This window comes from Neopelma chrysocephalum, unplaced genomic scaffold, assembly GCF_003984885.1.
Source record: "Neopelma chrysocephalum unplaced genomic scaffold, ASM398488v2 Primary Assembly neopelma1_43, whole genome shotgun sequence".
Lineage (NCBI taxonomy): Eukaryota > Metazoa > Chordata > Aves > Passeriformes > Pipridae > Neopelma > Neopelma chrysocephalum.
Window position 1 is genome coordinate 14985732 of NW_020897702.1, and position 24964 is coordinate 15010695.

General features: G+C 41.2%; 2 protein-coding genes across 7 annotated transcripts in view; one reads left to right on the forward strand and one right to left on the reverse strand.

Annotated features, from left to right (window-relative positions):
* Window positions 1-1328: 1328 nt before the first annotated feature.
* Window positions 1329-3087, reverse strand: LOC113964920 (translation initiation factor IF-2-like). Its single transcript, XM_027677703.1, has 3 exons — window positions 2989-3087; window positions 2288-2369; window positions 1329-2026 (listed from the first exon to the last, which is right to left on the reverse strand). Exons 1-3 carry the CDS (start codon window positions 3085-3087, stop codon window positions 1329-1331), a joined length of 879 nt encoding a protein of 292 aa, XP_027533504.1.
* Window positions 1532-24964, forward strand: part of SMCO4 (single-pass membrane protein with coiled-coil domains 4) — a 28188-nt gene continuing 4755 nt past the window's right edge. Inside the window, exons 1-2 of one of the 6 annotated variants that reach the window (XM_027677435.1) lie at window positions 15610-15747; window positions 16051-16162. The gene's annotated coding sequence lies outside the window, so the exon portion shown is untranslated. Of the gene's footprint in view, window positions 1673-1985; window positions 2334-12585; window positions 12697-15609; window positions 15748-16050; window positions 16163-24964 lie in introns of those variants that run through there. The other 5 variants (XM_027677440.1, XM_027677439.1, XM_027677436.1 and 2 more) reach the window with 5 other exon arrangements.

Below are 24964 nucleotides of genomic sequence, written 5' to 3' on the forward strand. Positions count from 1 at the left end.
GGCAGATCTGTTGCTCAAACTTAAATTCAGGTATAGTTTGTTATTGGAGTATTTTAGCATACTTAATAGCCAACAAATTACATACTTTGTAAGTTTAGCAGCTTTACTGGAATATGTAGCAAAGATTCACTTTAAATCTACTTGGCTGCATTTTCTTACCTAGAGTCAGCCCAAGGAGGAATTTAATATATACACATAATTTATCTTTCCTTAATGGTTTTAATCGGGGACCATTACTGGACATTTCTCATGGTGCTGCAAGTGATCATTAAACATACATAATAGCCCTACTAAATGAGTAGATAGCTCTAATGCCAACATTTTCTGCATTCAAAGGTACATTTGTGCATGGAATGGCTGGTATGCTTAAAGGTGCACCTTTACTTGACATTACTTCATAAAGCCCTTTGAGATAACCAGAGTGTGAGAGATGTTTTAGAAAAACACAGTTTTATTTCTTCTCTGCTTTAGCCCTAAGCAGTTCAGCATTATTTGAACATCAGCAACAGCAGTTCTTTACGACTTCAAAGTCAGATTCTAACCTCAAATTGGCAATGCACCTCAAGATTAAAAATCTGCCCAGCACTGTAAGAAATGGATGTTTTCAGCAGAAAGAATAGAAGTTAACAACACAACAGTCTAATATCACTCAATTACAAGGTATATTAAGGCTACACTAAGGTGCCTGTCATGAACACTCTCGCAGGAAACACTTAAAGGACAAAAACCACTAGGCTTGGAAACAGTTTTGTAGCTATTATTAACCTGGAAGAAGGGTGAGATTCCTATCAGCTGACCTTTTCAGTGAAAACCTATGTGTCAGGCACTCTGCAACTATGAAGCCCAAGTAATGTCTTTTATTTTCAAAATGTGTAATCCTGACAAGAGGAAAACGCAAATAGATGTCTGAGGTCTTCTATTTTTCTACCAGTTATAGCTACTGTCTGTTTTAGGAACACAGTGAGATTTTTCTCCCAAGTAAGAAAGCAGACTGTCTCTGTGATGGAGTGAGCCTGAACTGGAAAGCAGCTGCAGGTGTTTTGAGGTCTTGCTGGTACAAAGGTAACAGCAACTCAGGCTGCATTCGATGGGGCTCCTCAGCAAGTCCCTGTTCCTGGAGGCCTGCTCTCCATTTTTATTTTAGGCCCATTATCGCAGATTGATCAACTCAACAGGCGCTTCCATCCTGCTGATATTGCAAGAAGGCAACCTTTGTGATGTCACCTTATTTTGGCATCCTCCTTTTTAACCTCTCTAACCCCTCCTGCGCGCCTGCCCCACACAGCCAGCGGGCCGACACCTGAGGGGACCGGGTGTGACTCGCAGCGCTACCCTCCAGGAGAACCTGTCGCCGCGCTCCCCCGGCGTGCGACGGGGCCGGGGCGCGGCTCGGGGCCGGCGGGTCCCTCGGTGTGCGGCAGAGGGCGCCCCGCGTTCCGCAGAGCAGGGTCGGGAGGAGCCTCCGGCGCGGCCGGGGAGGGACGGAGGGAAGGAGGGAGGGCTGGAGCTGCCACGTCCTCGGCGCCGAGCGGCGGGCGGGGAGCGCCAGCCCGCGCCTCAGCCCCACGTGTGGCGGCGGAGCGGGGAAGTTGCCGGTGGCCGGCGCTGCAGACTCTGCCCCTCTCCCGCCGCTGCCCGTCCCTCCCCGTCCCTCGGGCGAGCGCAACTCCAAGTAAGGGCGCGCGACGGCCCCGCTCCCGCCCGCTGTCCCGGGAGAGGCCGGGGGGTGCGGGAGGCGCTGGGAAGGGGGCGGCGGGGAGCGCTGTGACGGGGCGCGGGTCGAGCCCGCGGTGTCCCGGGGGAGCCGCGGGGCAGCGGGCTCTGCTCCAGGGCGGGACAACTTCCCGCGGACTTTGGCTCCGAGCGCTCCGTCCCGGCGGCCAGGGCGTCGCGGTTAAGCCCGGAAAGTTTTGGAAGGCGGTGGGCGGGCTGAGTGCAGCGGCGGAGAGCCGGGAGCCAGCCTGGCTCGGCGCGGGCGGGCGGGAGCCGCCGCCGGGCCACGCTGCCGAGCCCCCGAGAAGCACCGCTGAGAGGTTAATGAGGAAAGTAGCTGTTCAGATGACTCACAGAAGACTTTCGGGATTTGTATGGTTTTGCCCCCCCCTTTTTTTTTTTTAAATATTCCTAATTTCGGTTCCCAGTCGCGAGTACAGTTGTGCCGGGAAACGACCGAGACCTGTGTTTAAGCAGCGTGTTGGAAAAAAAAAAATCTCAGGAAAGCATTAAAAGGTGACCCAGGATAGAATCAAAACAATCTGTTCTGATTGTAAAAACGTGGGGTTTGTACCTTCTTTGTGCGTGTTTTGTCCTTGCGATGAGCTGACGTGAGTTCGGTGCATAGTTTTTTGGTTCTCTTTATTGTTGGTTACCTTAAAAAAATTTATTTTCTGCTGTTTATAAGTCAATAATGGTTCATAGCTTTATTTTCTCTACTGCTTTAAATTTTCTTGTGTCACAGAGATTTACATTCCGTGGTCCCTGTCCTGCCTGAAATTTGTATGATATTTTTATCAATCTGTGTAGTACCACCCTGGGCTGGACCTCTTGGGGTTTCCGTATTTCTCTCAGTTTTGAAAATCTGATTGTCAATTATTTTTAGCTTTGTTCAGAACTTCCTCCTTCAAATGAACTAGAAGTCTTATAGGAATTCCCTGATGCCCTGTTAAAAAAAAGTGAAATGAGTTTCTCATTGGTACATTTTTAATAACTTTTTGCTCTCCTTCACTCTCTTAATTGCCTTTTAGTGGCCTATTTATAACATACAGGACTCCTAAATTGAAGCTAAGAAGAAAGCTGATTTTAGATTGTTCTTAACTGTTGTTGATTTTACTGATCTGTGTCAGAAAAAAGAACTGCTCCTTGTCATAGCAATTTTAGCCCCTAGTTTCCCTCATGCTTTGTGGGAAACATAGAAAGGACATCCACCAACAGGAATTTTGGGTGCAGCTGTCAAATACCCCCCAATATTTTGGGGGAAGTAGGAACTACCTGTTTCTTTATTGCTTTTTCCAGCGTGGACTTGCACAGGTCTCTGTTCTGCTCTTTGAGAGGGTTTTTGGTGGAGCTCTTGGCTCTAAAGAAAGGCATAGTGGCTCAGAACAGCTTGGACAGCGCTGGCAGACATACAGAAAAAAAGACAAGCCATTAGCAGAGCTGGGCATTTTCAGATGCTGCCGGGGTGGACATTGGAAAGCTCTCCTAGGGAGTCCTTAGCACACATAACACCCTTTTGCGATATGACTGATGGGTCTAGTTTGTGTGAGAAGTAAGATGTTTAGCAGTGGCCGCATGTCCACACCTCCTGTTTGTGGAACACTATCAGAGCTTTGTAGCTACCCCAGAGCATCAGACACAGGTGGAAGTTGGCCTGTGTGAGGTGACAACCCTTCGTCATGCTCCCTAGCTGATCACGGGCTCCTCGCTGCTTGTTTGGATGTGTGCGTGCAGTAATAGTGCGAGAGAGGACTATATGCTCACTGGTTGCTGCTATATCCATATGCTAGCAAAATAACTTCAATATGTTTTTAAAAATCAAATCATGTTTTTTCATGCATTAAATGAACAGGGAAATGCTTTTGCATATATATAAGATATACATGCTGATTAGGTCATATGACCTATGTTCTTATTGGATGGTAGCTAAACTATACACTAAAATCTTTGATCATGGCAATGTAGTGCAGTTTCCTTGTTCGTTTTTGTTACAAATTTTCCTCCTTCATTGTCTTTCTCCTTTGCCTGTCACCTTGAAGCTCAACAAGGCTTGTCTTGGTGGTGGGGTCCCACCAAGAAGCAGTGGTGAAGAGATGATGAAGGAATTTCTCCATGAGGAGTCACAGAAGTCCAGATTCAGCAGGCAGCACTGCTGTCATAGGGACTGCACTCAGAGAGAGATACACTGATCTTTTACAGTAGTATCAGGGTTTGAGGAAACTGACCACTAATTCTCTCTGCTGAAGTGGGCTGAGTTTTGCTTGTACAGCTACAGCTGTGCTCCAGCTACTCCCAAAGCCATGTGAGTCCTTCAAGAATGGATCTGGCATCTCTTGATTCAGCTACTTTGGTGCAGGTGCTCCATAATAAAATGATCTTTATTTCTATACTAGTCTCTCCATCATGGATTGAAAGAAACATCTATGAGTGGATTGATGTCTTATGGGTGGATTGTTGTCCATGACATGCAATTTGTGTTGCATGCCAGTATGAATTTTTCTAGTTTTTAACTGATTATGGAAATCCTGTCATGCTTGGAGAAATGTCCAACAAAGAGATCTTGACTGTTGTCTTCTCTGGAGATTCCCCTGGGGCTGATTGCTGTACAGGGCCACCAGAGCAGTGGCAGGGCTGTAAGACCACAAGTTCTGTAACCAGATGAGGTTGTTTTTCACAGGGTGAGAGATCCTGAGACGTCTCCATGACTGTGTTGTTTTATGTTGCTGCCTTTTTGGTTTTTGGTTGTTTTGTTTTGTTTGTTTGGGGTTTTTTTTAATTATAGCAGTAACAGCTTTAGAGTAAGTGCTCCATAAAACTGAGAAGTTACCTTCATTTTTGCTCATTATGGGAAAGAGTTATGTTAACAGATGTGGGCTCTGTGAGGATTTGCTGAGCTCTTAATCCTGATTGTGGCTAATAGGCCATGCTAATGTGGAAGGGCATCTCTTTCAGTATATAAAGGTCTTAACTGCTCCCTACCTAACGGAAATGTGGTGTTAAAATGCTCTAATTGTCTTAGCAGTAGTGACAGACCATGAATTCATAGATGTAAAACCCTGCCTTTTTTTTTTTTTTTGATGGAGAGAGATATTTTTATTTGTTAAGACAAACCCTAAAATAATTGCTGTAGGCAACAGAGGAACCAGGCTTTGTATATTGAGTGGGGCAAACAGCCAGAGGTCAGGTATTTGAGTCCTTTAGGCACACCTGTATCTTGAGGGGATGAGAATGTGTGTTGATATTCTCTTTGTTGTCTTTTGCCCTATCACTAGTTTAATTTCAGGGTTGTTTAGGTTTGGTGAGGTTTTTTTGTTTGTTTTCATCCTTCTTTGTTTTTTGTCTTGTACACCGGTTTTAGGTGCAAAGAAGTTAGTCACTTCTTTCTCTCTTAAAAGTCCAAGCTCTGTGCTTTTGGGTGTCAATGTACCTAGAAGTTTCTGTTGCCTGTTGTCATTAGAAATGTTGTAGAATTTCTCAAAATATAGGGCATGCCCCAATCAAAGTATTAAAGTTTTGAAAATGCAAGTATAATTTTAAGTATATTAGCAACTTGACAGAGACTTATCTTTCTAGCCCATCAATATGCTGGTCAAAACTTAATCTAAATAAAATAGTGTGTGGTGACAGGACTTTCCACTGCAGTATCATGTGTTTGTACAAAACACCGCTTTCCACCCTGTGTAATTAATGCATGCTATTTAAGTAGCTACGTCATTGATGGGGGCTACATTCTTGGGGGTCAAAGGAGTTACACTGTGTAGTTTTGTGGTGAGATGCTTTGTGGATAAAAAGCTTCTGAGCAAAGTATCTGCTTGCCTTCCTGTTTGGTCGTATGCAGTATTAAAGGCACATGCAAGACAGGGACACCATAGTTCCATGTTAACCAAGCATTCAGTGGGAGATGTTGATAACACCAGAAACTGGAGCTGGGCTTGTAGATGGAACATGGAGGGTAAGTGATTTGTGACACTGACTTGCAGTATGCAAGACACTTGATTTTTGGGTTTCTCTTGAGTGGAGGTTGCTAACAGTGCTACAACACTTCTATTTGCCCCTGTCTATAACAGCTGCAAGGGAAGGCTGCTTCCAAGACCATAATGCATTCTCTACTGGGCTTATAAAAATGAGACAGTAATACAGAAATTCAGTGAAAGTGTCAACCTTGAGGAATTTTTTTTTCTTTAAATAGGTAGTAAAAATAAGGGTGGACTTCTTTCAGTCTTCTGCAGGTGCCTGTGGACCTGGAGGTAAACGGATTTAGAAAAGGAGTCTGACTGCATACAGAGTGGGTAGGTTCTGAGCCACTCAGGTGGGTATTGACTTTCTGCTTTATGGCAGAAGGTCAGAGGAGACAAGTGTACAGGTTTTGCGAAATGGCCAAATGTGTGGTAGCAGGAATGCTGAAACTGACTTTGGACTTACTAAAGCCTGTGAACCAGGATAGAACGTAAACTCGTGCCCTAAGCCTTGGTGCCAGCTTGTCTCTTATCCGATCCCTTTCATGATTTTTATTTTATCTTGTTTGGATTGCACGTTTTCCATTAGACTTTTCTCATGATACTTTTCTTTGCACTGTAGCTATCTGTATTTTTCTTTCCTATTTACGCCCAGCTGTTCTTTGTCAGTTTGTCTTATTTTATTTTTAATTGCATTGTTAGATTTTTCTCCTGTGCACCCCCCATGTTGTTTACATTTGTTCTTCCTTTATTCATCTTCTTATGCCTTTTAACTCTTATCCTTAGAGGAACCAGTTTTACTCTTGGAGACCAGCCCTTTCGTATTGATTGCCAGCTGCTTTTATTGAAACTAATTTGCATTCTCTGCTCTTATTGTGCTAGACAGAGAACTAGTGATTTTGAGTAAAGCTCTTTCCCGAAAGGCTTTGCTCAGAAATTGTCTCTGTATTTCACAAAAAGAGTGGAAAATAAAGAGTAGCATCAGTGCAAAAGCTGCTTCTGCCTAAACCAATGTGTTTGTGTCTGTGTCACAGAAAGAGTAAAAATGTGGCCTGCCCTGCTGCAGGCACAAATGACTTCTCCAGGCTGAAATGAGCTGGTGCGGTGAGGGGAGTGCAGAATGATGTGACCTTATATTTACTTACCTGGGCAACCCTTAGACTCTGGCAGTAACAAATCCAATCCATTTTGATTGTGACTGTGTACTGCCTTGGTTCTTTTGTTTATGAACACTTATGTAGCTGTGATTTTTTTTTTTCTATAGACAGGTAAAAAAAACTATGAATAGTAAAGATGTACTACAGTTAAAGAGTTGAAGAGCTGTGGTTGTGTGACGGTAAACGTAGGGTGGGGGAAAGAGTTAAATTAGAGGAGATGACTGGGGAGACTTTAAGACTGGAAGTACCATCTGCCTTCAGATAGGCTCTTTCGATGAGTCTCTAATAAGGCTCCTCGAGCCTTACTAATTGCTAAGTATAAAACCCTTGTGTTTGGGTCATGTTGATTTTGGGCTTTGTATCATGGTAGAGCTATGGATAATCATGACTTGGATGTACCAAACCTCAGGATGTATATCCCATCTCCTTCTCAGACTGCTTTGGCTTTATAAATTGGTCTCACTGCTTTTTCACCCAGTGTCTGTTTGGTTTTGTCCGACACCTTGGCTTTGTTTGTATATTTAGAAAGGAGTTCTCTCACCATGGTACAGTGCTTAGTATCAGATCTGGAGGGGAGGTGTGTTACATAAATTTGTTATTAAAACTCATTGAAGTGTTTTGCCTCTCAAATGTTTGTTCTTAGCATGGCTGCTTACTGGTAATTATGTGTCAATAGCATTGTTGCATCATGAAAGATCTTGTACTTTGACACCCAGCTAGAAGGATAACAAAGAGCAGGATACAGCTTTTAGTTATAAAAATGCACTCTCAAACACAGCTTAGCTACATGGCTGTCATGATACAAATAAGATGGAAGATCCCAGAGCCTTTTATTGGACGTTACTGGTGCCAGTATAAAATATGGCTCTGAGCTTGCAGTCATGCCACAGAAAGGTTCGGGATATTCACCTCTGCTTGCTTGTTTTTGCAAATTTAGGTCTGCTTGGACAAACCAGTACACTTGCTGTGCTGGGTCTGGCCATCAACTCAACCTTCACAATGCAGCCTACTTTGAATAGAGGAACATATAGTTAAACTCTAGAGTAGTTTAGGACAGAAACTAAGGATCAACATGTGTCTGAAGAGGCTTGAGAGGTTTCAGTGTTGATGCTGCACAGCATAAGAAAAACTCAAGTTTACTGAATTGATAATTGTTAAAGGAGAGGCTTGTAGTTATACTATTATAATCTATGAAGTATGTTTGAAGGCTTGGAGACTTGGAGTTACTTGTGATGAAGTACTTTAGCATAGAGAAAAAGTCTGTATGTCAACTTTTTGCCTTAATGTTAGAGTTTGATACCATTATTCAGAAGTCCTGCTGCTGCTTCTTGCTGCTGAATTATTATTTCAGTCTGCAGAGCTAGCAGTTTCCCTCCATTGTTTAAGTCCTACAGTTGTAAGAGAAATATTTAACAGTACAGGAAACTGTCTGTAGAAGTAAGATTTGATCTGAAATCTGATTGCCTGAACTATTGCTAAGTCTTTTACATTTCTAAAAATTGAAGGTGACTTAGTTCTTTCTGTTCATAATTTATTTAGGATGTTGAACTCATTGTACAGTAATCTCCAACAAACACACTTTTGTTTTTCTTTTAAATTGCTTTATAAAGTGAGGAAGAGAAACAGAAATATTTGTATAAAATAATTTTATTGTTTTTTTTTCCCATGTCTACCAGCGATAGCACTGCCTTCCTGCATGGGAGAAAGTGAGACCTTTCTGTTTTGTTTCCAAACAGAATAAAATGTAGAAGCCAATAGAAGTAGGAGTGAGAATCTAATTGACTTTTCAAATCCTTACCTTTGTTAATAACAGGATGGGTTATTACTATTGAATATGATGGAGTTTTTTAAAATAGAAAGTTATTAAATTTAGCATGTGCTTAATGGAGGAGTAAGGGGAGTTCCAAACACCCAAAGAAAACTGTAGGAATAAATCTTTGGAGCAAATTCAGTAACAAATAGAAATATTCAAATTCGTCTGTATATCTTAACATTGATTTCCTCTTGGACTAATTGTGCCCCTCCTAACACAAACAGTGTATAGCTATACTGTGCCTTGCAGACTGACTGACACTTCTCTGCCCACTCTTTCAAATAATTAGAGAGGAGTAGGATCTTGTCTGTAAGCCTTTGAGCTTTATTTCGGTGCTGTACTCAGTGTAAAATGCAGTATTGAGAGACTGGCCTTCTTTAGCACAGGCACAGCATCTGGAGCTGGTTTGCATCTCATCCCCTCTGAACAGGAGTGAGGAAGTTTGGGTCTGCCTGTGGTGTTCCACCCTGTCATATGCCATGACTGGTTCTGGTAAATCATAGCTGTTGACAGCTGGCTTAGCTATTTTTTCAAATTTTCCCTTTGGAACTAGATGATCTTTCAGGTCCCTCCAACCCAAACCAATCTGTGATTCTCTGTACATGTTCCTGAGATGCCCAAATGCCCAAGGTCAATCCTAGCTGTCCTTTGTGACTGAAAAACTTCAGTGGGGTTTGGGGAGGGCTGCGGTTTCTTTGGATGGGCTTTTTTGAGAGTTGGTTTTTTTGTTTGTTTGGGTTGGTTTTTTTGGTTGGTTTGGGATGTTTTGGGGGTTTTTAGAAGAAGATACCAGTGCAGTTGGTGCTAAACTTTTAACTTCTGGATGTGTTTTGGCAAAGATTATTTTTGGGTTTTTTTCCCCAAGTGCCTCTCAGAATAGTGAAAAGAACCCACTGGTCCCTAAAGCTTTCCTACTTAATGCACTTCCTTGACCTTTTCAACTACTTTGTGCTTTTGCAAGGATATAAACCTGGATATTTTACATATCCCATGTTACTGAACTAAATGACAAATTTGGGGGTTTGAGAGATAGGAGCTTTGATGATAAATGCATTTTTTCCCCCGTATAACTTTATCTGTATTCTCTGTGCTGGGCACTCCTGAAGGAGAGATTCAGTGTGAAGAGAGGTCTTCTGACAGTTTTGCCCTTAGCAACCCTTAGAAGCACAGGAGAGGAAGAATTAAAGGAAGGCGCTGCAGTGTGCAAAGTCTGAAGAATTAACATCAGTCCCTTTTTCATATAAAGGAAGGAAAGAGTTGACTGGAGGAAGAAATCTTTCCTGTGGTGCTGGTAGAGAAGCACAGACAATATTTGAGAGCCAGATAAGACCTCAGAAGCAGCAGAAGTGTATTACACCGCAGAAGCTTTCTGGGTTGTGATCAGTGTTCTGAAATACAGTCTAAGAAACAGTCAACAAAATATGTTTCCCAGGGGTTGAAAAGACTTCCAGTTAGTGAGTCCTGTTCATCTGCATGTATTTGATAATCCCCATATAATGCAATTCAAAAGTATTCTTAAGCTTAACCTTATTTTAGTTAAAAAGAGCATCATGGCAGAATATTCCACATTGCATGTTTGTTGAACAATATATACTATCTGGACAAATGACTGAAAACTTTGCCACATGGTGTTTATTTGTTGCTGTATTTCATGCCAAATTTTATTTGTTGCTGGGTTTTTTTCTTTTGAAATGAATGGGTATGAACCTTTTGCTGAATATTTCTATCCCATGAATGTTTTTACTCATTGTGTGAAAATATGATGCTGTGTTACCAAAACAGAAAAAAAATCAGGTTCTAGGCATGTATTGTAATGTCATCGGCATTTTTTTCCCTGTAAGAATTACATTAGATGCCAAAGGCTTGTTAAGCTTGAGGAGGGATATAGTTGCGTTCCAAAATAAATGCTATTTATGAAAGTTTATTTCAAGTTGTCTACAAGAGAGTGAACATGCAAGCAATAGGGTATATAATGTTTTCTTTGTAACATACCTTTGGTAAATGTATTTTTAAAGGTTGGTAATCTGTTTCCTGCCTAGGAAACCAAGGAAGTCAAAGAGAAAAGGAGATTATGGACATATCTGTTATTCAGTGCTGTGTTGTTTCTCTGACTTCCATCTCCTGCACAGTTGTAAGCTCTGCAGGAAAGGGATATGCAACTTGTGTTGAAAACTTTCAGATTTCCTGTTTCTCTGAGCAAGTAGGTTTCTGGCTGAGCAAGTTAACTTTTACTGCTGGGCCATCTCTCCATATTTTCCCTTGCCCTGGAAAATTTGTGGTCTTCACTGTTCCTGACCACCCTGCATAGTTAGCAGTCCCTCCAGTCTCACAATACCAGCAGTGTAGCGGCACCAGCTCTGTACAAGTCCCTTTGAATGCTGCTGTCAGTTTTATTTCCTGTGAATAAAGTGTTGCTGTTTTAGAATTCCAGGGAGCCCTGAATATAAACGTATCAATTATGTGTCAACACAACAGCATCTGTCGTTGAAATTGGGTATCATTTATTTGGCATCAGCATAGCAAAGATTTGGCTGACAGCCAGAGTGAAATATTCCAGCAGAAACTGCTGCAACAGGAGCCATCTCTGAAGTAATTCTGTGAAATTCAGGTGCTCTAACACGATATTTTAATATATTTGTAAGACATTAGGGACCTTAAGCAAAAAGCCTTTCATGTTGCACATTCTTGCCTGCTGTTATTTCTTTTTCGTGGCTAATTTTTTTGTTGTTGTTCCTGCTCTCTGAAGAAATACATGGAAGGTTCTAGGATGTATATATCCCACAATTTAATATCCTTTTTTGGATTTCCATTTCTTATTTCAACATAGTTTGCATAAAAATTCCAAATTAATGCAGGTGATGCCTGCTTTGGGGAAACTTTGCTTAACTATGAAAGAGGCAAGGCTTTCAAAATAGGAGCATAAGAAATTGTCCCTTTCCTTGCAAAAGATATATAGTTTACATTTTTTAATTAATAATTTAGTCTCTCTCATCTTCCTTGCTTTTTCTTAAATTTGTTCATAGGTCTAAGTAAGTTTCACATTCCTAAAGATTTGAGTCAAAACAGTATTTACATAGCTGAGTAAATATTTTAGAGTAGCTGAGTAAATATTTTAGAGTACCTGGGGGAAATGGGGAACTGGGATCACTTTGGTCTTATAGATGATCCTTATTATACTTGAAGGAGGGGAAGAGATAACTCTTTGATTAATGGTATAGCTTGTAATAGTTAGCTGGTTGATTCTAATACCTTTTAAAAAATGAAAACAGGAGCATCCAAGTTAGAAAGACAGACTTGGGATCATGTAACATATCCAAATGTTTACCTTGTACCTTTTTATTGACTCTGGCCTACAATCAGTCCCCATCCCTTCATCAGATTGAAGTTTCTCACTTGTGTGCTAAAAAACCTCCTTTCTAGGAAAGCTTTAAGAACAGTACAGAGATAAGAGTAGTTGGAAGAAAATACACGTTGGATTTTAAGTGCTGGAGGAAAAGCTTGTAGAATAAAGATGAACTGCTTTATTTTAAAGTTTTTAGGGTTTTTTTGTGTGTTCCTTCCTCTTACCTGAGGTTTGAAGTCCTGTGGAAGTTCATTTCTCTCAGAGGGGAGAGAACAATGAAAGGGAGGGAGGTCTATCATATTGTCTGCATTTTAAATGAGTTGATTTCTCTTTGGGCAGAAAAGAAATAGTAAATTTGGATTAGCTCTTAACTTCTTACTCTCAAAAGAAATCACAAATCTAGAGTTAAGTAATGAAACCTCTTTAGGAAAATCAATGTTACCTTTATCCGAGCTCAATTTATTCAAGAGGTCAGCTTTGTTGGCTGCTCTGGCATATCTTGAATTTAATGATTAACCTCTTAATGACTGTTCATGTAACTTCCATCTGGTATTTTATATAAGCATAAGCCAAGGTGATAATAGAATGCTTTAGTAGAATGGTGTGTGCTATTCAGGGGAAAATCTCTTTCCAAATCCTATATGCAGAATGCATCAGCCCCAGTGAAACTGAGAGAAGCCCATTAAGAAATCCGATAAGCTGTCTGCTCTCTAGGTGAGTTAAAATCTCTGTCCAGTGTGGTAATCAGTGATGTCTAACTGGTGGCTTATCTGGTAATGGTGCTGTCGCCTTTTATAGAGGCGCCTTCCCTTGCAGTTCCGCCAGGCATTGGTATTCATTTCAGCCACGTACAACACGGAGTGTCGAAGTGAGACCCTGTAATAAATTTTAAAATCCACTTCAGAGCTGAAGCCGGCACCGTCTTGTTCTGTTGTGTCGCCCTTCATTTCAGCAGGTTTCCTTGTGAGATCTCTCTAAGTGCTATGTATGCAGTAGCAGGCAGGAGGAGGGAGAGTGGGCTTTGTGTGAAAGCAGCACGGAAAAGTGCAGCATTAGGTTCAAGTTTCAATATAGTGTCAAGTACTAGTCAGTGGGCTTGCTCCAGTGGTAATTTTCTGCAGGTAAAAAAATAGAAACATCTAGTTTTGGGAAGTAAATATCAAAAATACTTCAGAAGTAGCTTTAGGTAATGTAATAGCCTGTAAAGTCTAAATCACTTTCCTGTTAAAATGGAGAATGTGAGGAAGAGCAATTCTAATGTCAGTAGTCCCTGATGTATTTATCTCCATAAAATACAGACCTGGTGTTCTTTCCATATCCATAGAAGTTCATGCCCACGGAGAGATCTGGCTGAAACCCGTGGAGCACTGCAATAGCAATCGAGACAAGTTGCCAAATGGGAACTGAACTTTTAATCAACTCTTGCCATGTGAAAATACTCCTCTGTCTTTTGAAGGTGTCATCTGTTGGTAGTTGCTTCCCATCAGTGTTTGTTCATCTTCCTTCTTTCCTTTCACTCAAAGAGGGGGAATTTTGACTGCAGCTGTTATGATGGTTGGGGTTTTTTTTAATTGTTATATGCTTTTTGCTTGTGGGTTCCAGCAAGTTAGTTAGCATTAGCCATGCTTTGTACCTTATTTTGTATTTCATTCTAAACTTACTATTGTGAAAGATATTAATATTGTGTCATTTCTGTCTAGAGGTTTATGAAAAATTCTGTCCTGTTATTAGCATCCCCAGTTGATGGAAACTTCAACGTACCCTCAAGGAAAGTGAGATGATACATATGGTACAGCACAGTAGATAAAAGGTTATGCTTCTCTCTTCCCTTTTTCAAAAATCTGCTTTGTGGTTGTAATTCTGGTTTCAAGTCTTGGATAATTTGTGAAAAGAAATCTCACTGTTGGACAGAGGGGTAAGCAATGGCTGATGGCCTATATCATAGGGTGAATAAGCAGATCTGATACCTCTAGCCCTTTGTAGGAAAAAGATGGTTCTGACAATCCTTCTGGAGGTGGTGTGTATTGTCCTCTCCTCGAAATGTGCAGAATGTGCTTGTTGATTCCCATAGCTTTTGGAGAGCCCATGCTGTGGAGTATGGGTGCATTACACTTGGCATTATTTAGAATATTCAGGCTTTGGACTGGTTAGTAAGAGACTCTGTGAAACCACTGTCTTGTTTTCTGTCCAGATATTTGGTTTATTTGTTGATCCTCTATCCCTCCTCTTAGTCTCCCCTCTTCCTCCCAGTTCAAATTAATGGCAGTTTTTGAGGAAATGAACATTTTCCTTTTCCTTTACACTCGCACCAGAACTTCAAAGGACAAAATGCCACTTCTTCACTCTTAGGAGTGAAGTGCTATTTTATAGTATCCTCAGATTAAATATTGGGGTTGCTAATCTACTTCTCGCACCATAGTTCTTGTACTGAGGAACAGCCTGTTTGGAGCAGTGTTTGCAAAACCATTTCAGTACATCTCACTATTACCAACTCAGTACTGCAACCTTATATAAGCCAGTCTCCATCCACTTAACTCCAGAACAACTGCGGTGATTAATATTTATATAAAAGCTTTCTTGTTTCCACTGCGAAATTGTCTTACTTTGAAAAGAAAAGGTGGCTTTTTCCCTGTTGACTTCGTGTGAAAAAACTTGCAAAGGCTTTCAGCAGCACTGCAGCTGAGGCAGGCATCAGCAGAAGAACTAGGGTCATCTTTAATTCGGTATTTCACTTTGTGAAATTGCCTATTCCAAGAGAAATAAAACATTTACATGTATATTAACCAATGTTTGCCAGCTCTTGGAAAAAAGCCAGTTCTCTCAGGGCCGAACAAATGCTCTGAGTGAATGAGTAATAATCTGCTATTGTCACTCCTAATTTATGGATGAGTAGACAGAGCAATGTTTGCCATTTTAAGTTGTCCTATTCACATGAAAGACTAGAAATCACAATTAGCTATCAGCTTGGAGTATCGATAGCATGTCTGTTTATAGCTGATTTACTCAGTATAGCTGTTGCAAAAGTTCAAAACCTCCCCACATGATAAGAAGTAATTGTGGAAGAGGATGAGAGTACATGAAGGTTGCAGAGGTTTTGGGACACTAAATTGGAAGCTATAGCCAGAGGCTGAAAGATACATGGCATATCCTCTTTATAAATGACATGTCAGGTCTCTCTGTGCCTCGTTTATTTTCTGAGGAAATGTGTATCGTCATCTCGCTTGTAATAGAAAATTAAAAATCTATGGATTCCCAAGATAATGGCTGTATTGAGCTATTGTTGTTGATAGATAAGTAAGAGGGGGGGCATAATACTGAGTACCTTACAATGACATTTTTCTGTGTCTCTGAGCCTTTCCATTTGCTTAATCTTCCAACAAGTGCATTTGAAAACAGTTTTGAAAACTTTGTTTTACACATTTATGAGCATGCTTTTGTCATGAAGTTAACAGCCATCTTGGCACAATAAATATAGCAATGAGAAAGATGGGTGTTTTTAAAGGGAACACTTAAAATCCTACCCTATGAAGCCCGTATTAAATACTGCAGGGAGGCACACAGCCCCTCTGGAGTAGGAGTTTAAGGGAACGAGAGTCACTCTTGAGATAATATTGTCCACAGAGTGTCCTGTGAAGTCTTCCATGAGATCTCCTGACTGGCTGTGGAGGAGTGTGCTATATCACACCTAAATACGTATGTAGGAGATGGATGAGAGGTAGAAACCTCAGCTGTCAGCCACTAAAAGCAAAGAAACACAGTAAAGAGGTGAGGCTGATCACTGATGTCTGTCTTCTCTGACGGATGGACTCTTCCACTTCTTTCAGTCTTTATTTCACTTCCACGCAGCTTTTCTCCCATGCACTGGTTTGTCTTTCTTTTCATTTTCCTGCTTTTCTTGCACACTGAGGGGACTTTGCTGCGCTTTCGGTCAGGGCTTTATTGTCTTGCTCACCTACTTACACTGCATCATAACTTTCTTTTTCCCTTCCCCCCCCCTTTCATTAAACTTCATATCTGTCATCTTGTTAAAGGAAATAACAGCAAGAGCAGTTGGTGTTGATGTGGTAGGTACCAGGATGTCCACAGCCCAGAGTGCAGCCATTAATACTCTGTCTGTAAGGTGTGGAAGGCTGACTCTGAAGAAATGCCTAAGGACATGATTCCTCAGCCCCTCTGAAAGGTCAGACGTAGGACTTAACTTCTGTGCAGCCTTAGCTGTCACTTGGTGTTCACAAGCATTTTGATAAGATTAAAAACTAATATGTCCCCGTTTTGAGAGAAGGTCAAATAATACATGATTCAAACTCTACATTCAAACCCTGGATCACAGGCGGGAACCTTTAAACACCTGTTCCCTGCACATGCACAGTTCCCAAAACCATCCATGGGCCCCAGTGCTGACTTGATTTCCACTGTTAGGGGTTCAGGGAACAACTGAATACTCCAGTAAAATAATATATAATAATACACATATCAAATGTGGCTGATATAAACAATGAAGTAAAAGAGCTGGTCAGCAGCATCTTAATAAAAATGAGGGGATGGGTGGAGAACTAACTGTACCACAACACAAACAAAACCCCCAGATTAAAGACAAAAAACCCCACAACTCCCCCAAAATCCAACCCACAAAACCAAAAAAAAACCCACCCCAAACCAAACATAAAAAACCAACACCCCAAAAAGAAACAATCCCACAACCAACCTACCCAGCAGCTTGGAGCAATGTTTCTTGAAATTGCTCTAAAATATGAAACTATTAAGATTAATCTGAATCAATCTATACAGAGTAAGATAGATGTGTGCTTAGATCTCAGCAGCAGCAGGTGCTTGCAGTATTATAAATAGAAAGCAATACAAATTGAGGTGCTTATTAAATTTGCCTTTATGATGCTTTGAAGAACTGCCATAGAACAGAAAAGAAAAATTACCAGAGGCTCTGGATTAGAAGGATGACTTAAATAGCTGTGCTGCCAAAGGAAACAGAACATAAACTAGAATAAGTGATAGACTTGTTCAGAAAAGGTTATCTAACAGCAATTTGTCTCTAACATGGGGAGGTTGGCCAAGAGCTTTGGAGGGATGAGGTTGAACAGAGGAGGGCTTAATTTTTTTTGTCAATTTTAATACGATATCGAGTTTTAATATATCTTCCAGGAGATTGCACTGTAATCCTTTGTAGCACTTACGTTTGTCAAGTTTTTCCTTAGTTGCCTTTTCTCCTTCCCCCAGCTGATAAAACCTAATTCTTTGCTGTGTTTGTGAAATGGACTTGTTCAGAATTTTTGTTGACTTTTGGATAAGGCCACGATGAGGATCCTGTATGTTGTCCAGCATTTTCTAAAATTCTTGAAACACTGTAGGGCCTCTGCAGAGAAGTGGCTGAGCAGAGTAGCTAACAAATCATCAAATAAACCAGATTAAAGCAGAAGGCTCAACTGGCAGACTAATAAAAATAGATAAAAATCTGCAATGTTTTTTTCTTTAACGAGATACTCAAATTGATTTCATTTGGCAGGGAGTATACCGGGAAATCTTAGTGTGGGAAAATCAGTGCTTTGGGGAGCAGTGAATTGCCCCATGTGAGATCTATGATACTACTTTTTAATAGCAAAGCACAGGCGTGCTTGCTGGTGGTGACAAGGTCTGCAATGGCACAGTGTCGCTTCTGCACCCTTCTCATCTGGTTACTGTCTTGGAAAATGGCTGGCATAGAAACAGTGAGGACATCCAGGTTAGAAGTGGTGATAACACATGTGCACATGCAGAAAAAGTGAGTCATTATTGCAGAGTGAAGGGGAAAAGGGAACACAACAGGACTCCTGGCAAACATAGGCAGATCTCCTTGGCACTGCACACATGGGCTTACATGAGCTAAAGTGGCTGGTGTGCCATACTACGCATTTAATATATTTTACCTATGGTTAGGAAATCACTTGCATCCATGTGCTTATGAGTTGCAGGAAAAAGACAACCTAGCCAATGCATGAGCACCTCTACCTTTGGAAAAATTCAGCAGGGAATGAAGCTAGTATCTTGCATTAATCTTACTGGGTTAATGGAGTATTGTGTATCATTGGTGACTCTCTGAGAGCACTCTGAATATAGCAGATTGCTTTAAAAACAACCCAAGAGGAAAAGAAGGCTGTACAGGACTAAATGAGAAGGGTCAATGTGAATACTGTTGCGTAGGGGGAGGGCACGTTTTAGTCTTGGTAAGTGCTATAAAAGGAGGTCACTTGTAGTTTACGGTGGTTGAACTGTGGTACTGATCTGTAGCTGTTTGCTGAGTGTTGCAGAGGAACTTCGGAGACATCCTTCTCTGACTACCTGGGCTTGCTCGTAATGGACTTTGTTACACACATGGCTCCACATCATTTTGCTTCTGAGGTTTTGGAGCTGGTGGAAAGTCTCGGCAGTAGAAGTGTAAATAAGAGTACATAAATAGGTGGTGCAAGGGCCAGTGTTGCAGAACTGATGAGGCAAAATAGGATTATGTTAGAGAGTGGCTTTGCTGGAAAACTGTATTTGGTTAGACTGTGCAAAACTTTTTCTTTCCATCTGTAATTTTATTAAGTCTTAATTAAAATTTCTGCATTTAAATTAGTTTACATTAATGTCACACTGTCTTATTACGTGTATATTGACAGACACTAACAAGGATTTGATCAGCCTAATCCAACTGTATGTAATTATGTGCCTTCTCCTTAAATAATTGCAAAAAGTCTATCAATCATGGCAGGAAAGCCAACTGCTTCATTATAATGTGGGATTACTTAGTGAAATGTAAGAAGACTTCAGGTTTAAGCTGGGGAGTAAACAGAACGAGATTTTACTGAGACCAGTAATAGGAAGAGAAAATTCCCCACCCATCCTGTGTTGCAAGTCTCAGTTATCTTCCCTTCCCCCCCCCCCCCCCCCCCCCCGAAAAGGTGTCCTGATTGCATCGTTGTCACACTGATGTTGAGAACATTTCTGTAATTTGAAAGGAATTTGGGAAAGTTGTAATTTCCTGGCTGCCAGAGAAGAGGTCTAGCCTAAACCTCTGGTGCTGTTCTAATGTAATGTATTCATTGATAACTTGATTACCCAGATCAAATGAGAACATGCAGAAGACCACTGAGGTGGGAATGAAAGCCAAGCACTGCATAAGCTCTAAAACATCTGCCCTGCTTGGAAAACAAGTAAGGAAGGGAGTAACACAGGCACCCACTTCATCAATTGTATTTGGGTCAATTTTTGTGTGAGTTAGTTACGTTCTAGTGTCATACAGTCCTTCCCTGGCACATGTACAAGCAGGGAGAGACAGGCATTTTGCCAGCAGTCTTTCCTCAGCCTCCTACTGGAAAACCATCCGTGCCAAAAAAAGGTTGAAAAACCAGAACTTCAGACAAGCCCTGAAGGGAGTGAGTTTTGAGATCTGAACCCCTTGTTGAGCATGCTCCAGCATTGCATCTAGCTTGCTTTAAAACTGTGAATACCTCCAAATTACTGCATAAAATAAAATAAGTGCAGTTGTTGGTGCAGTGCTGTCCATTTTCCCCTGCAGGACTGTCTCAGGAGTATTTCAGGAGCCCAGGTACACGTGCTTTTGCTTATACCTATGGCTGAAAGTTCTGTGTCTTGAGCTAGAAGAGCAAGATTTCCCTTTGTGCCTTCTGAAGAAACAAACTTTCACAAATAGTTTTGAGTCCGTCATACACATTGTCATGTGGTCAGAAAGTATACATATCTACATGTTGCCCTGGTGTCTTGGGACTGTTCTTTCAGCTTTTCTCTTGGTCACTCTCTATTGTCCCCCTCTCCAGCGTGCGCACACCTGCGTACGCGCACCGCCTGCCGCCTCAGGCTCAGCCCTTGCCTTTGTGGGTTTTGTGGTTTTAGATTTAACATTCCATTCTTGCTGTGGGCATGGATTTTCTGCCTGCCAGTCTTTAGCCTGGACTGAATTTTCAGTGCCAAAGCTTTAATGATAGTAGAATTGTAATGAAAAGCAGTGACAGTCCCTCAGCTCTCCTGTTTGCATTACAAAACTGTAACATCAGGCTTTGGACTGACTGGCGTTCTGCCTGGCGCATGCCTCAGGGATCTGTTTTCAACACCTTTATAGTGATGCTGTCTCACAGAGTGACTGTGTTGGGAAGCTCGTAGTTTGAACAGGAGAAGTATCAACCAGACCGCATGCTGGACTGTAGGAAAAGTGTGTTGTCTAGGTTGTCATCATCTCAGAAGATGAGCGCTGCTACCTTCTGGTGACAGTTCAGCTGAGTGTTCAGAGGTGTGACTTAGCAGCGACAGTTGAGGTCTCAGTGGGCTGGCACAGTTATACTGGAGAATAGGAACATGGTTTTCACACCAGATTCCTGATGCTGCCCCTTCTTGCAGCTGCGACATTCTTGGGATTGGTCTAGGAAAGCAGCACTTCAATTTTGAGGAGCTCTGACACCAGTGACTAGTTTATTATTTATTTAGTGTAGCTATTTAGAAACTGACTGAATTTCTGTAAATACTCTGGAAAGAGAAATGTTTTGCATCCAAAGGAACATTGTCAGAAGCAGCTGAGAAAATTACTTTTTAAGAAACCAGCTGAGCAAACACATAATATCAAATCACATGCTAGGTGTTGTGGTTTGCTGCATTTGTGCACGACATCATCTGTAGCTGTAGACATGGAGAATGGCAAGCACTTCTTTTATAGCCTCCCTTATGAATCAAATTTATGCAGTGGCAGAAATTACATGTTTGTTTGTCTTGTATTTTCAGTAAACATTAGTTGTATTTCTTCATTGGACTGCCCGTTGCAAAAGTTGTCTTGATGCTGGTTCTTTATCTACAAAGAAAAATACGGGTTATTTATCCACCTGTTCATGGAGCAAAATGACTTGTCTTTTTATTTATTTTGTTTTAATTGAATTCTGCTCTGTTTCTTTGCTGTGTTCAGGACAAATAGGATTGCACTGTAATGCCGTATGCGCCAAAACCATCACCTCGCCTCTTTTTAACAATGCCTTCCCAAATGCAAAGATCCAGAGCTTTTTGTTTCTAATAGAGATTGCTCGCTATATCCAAGTCCTTAGAATTGTGAAAATCATATTGAAATAGCTTTCTGCTTTGGCGGCCTTGCTCTCCCTGACTCTCTGGCAGCATTCACTGCTGGCTTTCATTTTCCAAATGCTGTGAGTAGTTTGGAGACTCTCAAAGCTACATTTACAGTAAATGTGATGTTGCAGTAACGACAGGTCAATTCAGATTTAGAAAAAAAGCCACCACCTCTCACTGAAAAATAATGTTAAACTGACTTCAAACAGAATCTTAATAGTTCCATATTGTTACGTGTGTAATTAAAAGCTTTTACCCTTGAAAACAGGGTTCTTTTGATTTGCTAATTGTAGTTCCTTGCTACAGTCAAATAGACTGAGGTAAATTTTTATGGTATTAAGAATTGGCCTCATGCTGTAACATGAAAATCCATTTTTCACAGAGCAAAAAATTTTCTCTTAACACTTTTCTTCATTTGTAGCAGACTCTGAAATCGTGACAGTGTCACTGAAACAGAAGATCTCAAATTTAGCATTGCAAGCATTATCTTCAGCTATGCATCAATTCTGCTGTGCAGTTTCAGTCTAAAAGGAATGGGGGACCCAGAGCATTTGACCATGCAGAAGCAAAAGTTATTCGTGTGGCTGTTGTTGCAGTTTGTTGTTTGTTTTATTACGGAATGGCTTGTACAAATTAAAAGTTGTGTTTTTTTTTAAATAGGTGATAATTTCTCTTCTTTAGTGATTGCACACAGCTGTGTTACCAAAAGAAGCTGTCCTGTAGCTGTAGGAATATTCACCTAATCATGGGGCTGCTTTTGTGTTGCTCAAAGTGGTTTGGCTGGGAAGGCATGGGGGAGAGATGGAGGATGAGACTAGGATTGAATTGTTTTGTTAATGCTCTGGGCAGGCTTGCCCTTTATGGTTCAGCTGTCTTAGCCAAATTTGCAAATCTCTGCTTCTAGTCTTTGTCACCCACACAAGTGATTACACAGAACCAGTCAAATAATGAAGATTTTTTTAAACTATAATTTTAGATTTAGTGTTTAAAATTAAGTATCATAACTGGGCTTGAATATGATGGAAGTAGTGGTGGACAACCTCTACTGCAGTTGCCTAAAACTGTTACAACCAAGCTTTTTTGCTTTTTTTCCCTCCAGAACCCCCTGCATAGAGCCAGTTTGGCGAGGCACTGGGTGCCTTATGTGTCTGATTCAAACACAGGGGCAGGTTTAGCTTCTGTATCTGCTTGGGAGTTGGGTGTGAACTGGTCCAAGTGCCCCCTGCAAATCCTACCCAAGTAACAGCCACACAAAGTAATGAATGTGTTCTTCAGAGATGATGTCAGGATTGTTATTCTTCTTACACCTGCCAAAACTGAAACACAAGCTAAAAAACAAGGGACAAATTTGGGCCTGAGAGGACGGAAAGGCTCTGTGCAGATTGTCGTCTCTGGAGACTCCATCTAGAGCTCCAAGCACCAGTATTCCTGTTTGTAAATTTGTTCCAAACTCCTTCTGAAATACTCTTCCCATTTAGCTGCATGTCTGAGCTGGCCAAAACACCTTAGAAATTTGTGACCTTGCTGATGCTATTCCTGCAATGGCCAGATTCTTAGAGTTGCAGGGAAAAAAATTCCTCATCCAAAATGTGATATGTCACCTTGAGGTAAAATCAGTTATGGAGTAACGATTAAAAAAATAAATATAGGTTCCATAGGGTAGCCTAAAATAAGACTTCTCCTTCATTAAATTCATTCGTGTAACGTGCAGTTCAGTCATTCACTAAAACCCAAGCCATTTGCCTGGTTTCAGAGGTAGGAAATAACATGTCTCTGTTGCTTAGACCCCACTTTAATTAAAGCTAGAAGTAAGAGTAATATTACTTCAGTTAGTTTGTTGATTCTGGGCTCCCTGTGCTGGCTGGGGCAGCATATCAGGTTTCCTTCTGCTGTGTCAGAGCTGCCTTGCAGCTCACTGGCTGGCCACTGGCTCAGCTGCAAGGAAGTTGAAGTTGCATGAGGTAAGGGGGGATTAAAACCTGGTGTGTAGAAGACCCTGCACTGCTGCTCTGGCTGCACAGAGCTACTGCATCCATCCTCCTGGGGCCATGCAAGGAGAGCGCTTTGTGCCATGGCCTGGGGCTTCAGCAGCTTGCGAGGAACAATCCTGTTTCCCTGGTGGGAAGGGTGGTCTTTGTCATGAGGATGGGGAGTGCTCCTGTTGTAATGACCACTCAATGCTGAGCAGTGGTTCCCTGCTAACCAGCCTTCCTCTTGCCCCTTTAGTTCCCACCTCCTTCTCTTCCCATCTCTTAGACCCAATTCTTCCAGGCTGTGTGTAGCAGCTTTGGCTGCAGTACCCTGAAGTAATCAGCCTGGCAGCAAAAATAAGTAACAAACTGATAAGCTTGTTGGTTTGGGTTCTTGACTCTGATGCTGGTATGTCCTGGTGATTGAGAACTACTGGTTTGTGGGCTTTTTAATGCTCAAATAATCTGAGGAGTATTGTCTAGTTAGATGTCTTGTGTCCTTTTTCCCTAGTGTTGACAGGCAATCTGAATACAGTGTGTCCAGACTGTCTGCTGGTTTGTTGTTTGGTTTTATTTTTAATGTCTCAGTAACATCCATGGCCCAGGGGAAAATTTAAATTATAAAAATTAATTCTTGTCAGATTGATTATTTGAATTTCAAGTTGTTTTGCTGTTCCAGAAATGTTACAGCGTCGGTTTCAGGATTGTGAAGCCAGGTTGATCCAAATTGGCTTGCAAACACTTGTAATTTTGGATTTGGAGAAAAATTAGTCAGTTTAAAACACACGGCTAATATGTTCATGCTGTAAGGTTGGTGATAGTAAGTTCTTTAGACATTTTGAGACATGCAGTTACACCAAGTGCAGGTAAACAAAACCTTTTGTGCATGTGTTGCATTTACAATGATCTCCAGGTTTGCGATACTCCATGAGCGCTGATGTAGCCAGAGTCAAGACTGCCTTTCGAGGCTCACAGGAATAGCCATGTGTGGTTTGAGGAGCTTTTAATTGCAGATTACTAAGGGTCAGAGTTAATTTTACCAAAAAAAGGAGATGACAGACTGCCATAAATTCTGTTTGGAAGATTGTTGACGTGTTTTGAAGGATACAAGTCCCTACAGGTTCCACTACAGCCTTCTACTACAAAATTATCCCCGCTTAGCCACAGCTGATTTGCTCTACGATGCTGGCAAATGCTTCAACGTTGGTGTGATTGACTTCAGTGAGTCCAACTGATTCATGCTTTTGGGTTTTGATATTAGCTCTGCAAAAACAGTTTAGAGTAACTTAACCCAGAAGATAGAATGAAGAGCACTTTTGTATATAAAAAGCAATGTGAATGATGGGCAAGGAGGAGTGTAATTTCTCTAGCAGGCAAGACAGACTACTAAATTTGTGGATTTTTATTATCTTGAAGAATGATGTCTTTAGGTTTCTCTTCAGTAGCTTGAACTTTTTAATGTTTTGTTTTGCTTGAAACCTTAGTTTTTCAGTGTGAAGCTGGGGTAGACTCTGTGAAATGGGTGTTTCAAGCAACTATACCAAGTCAACACTCATTTTCTTGACTTGGCAATCAAGATTGTTTATTTCTAGCCAGCAGGTTCCTGCTTTTGGGGGAAACTTTGCTATAGTGACCTTAAAAATAATCTCATCGCCCCATGCAATTTTATTGTCAAATTTTACATTGCAAAATTAATAAAAGGAAGGTGGGGTTAAAGTCTCTGGCTAGTGCCAGGCTGCTATCACAGTATTGCAGACTACAGATATGCCCCTTTTGCTAGAGTCTCTTAATCCCTTCTGTTGCGGTTCTACTTATGTCTCAGTTGAGGGATTTGCTGACTTTCCAGTTAAAGCAGTAGTTGAACTAGTTTGGTGATCGTTTCTAGCCTGGTGATTCCACTTTAGTGATCAAGC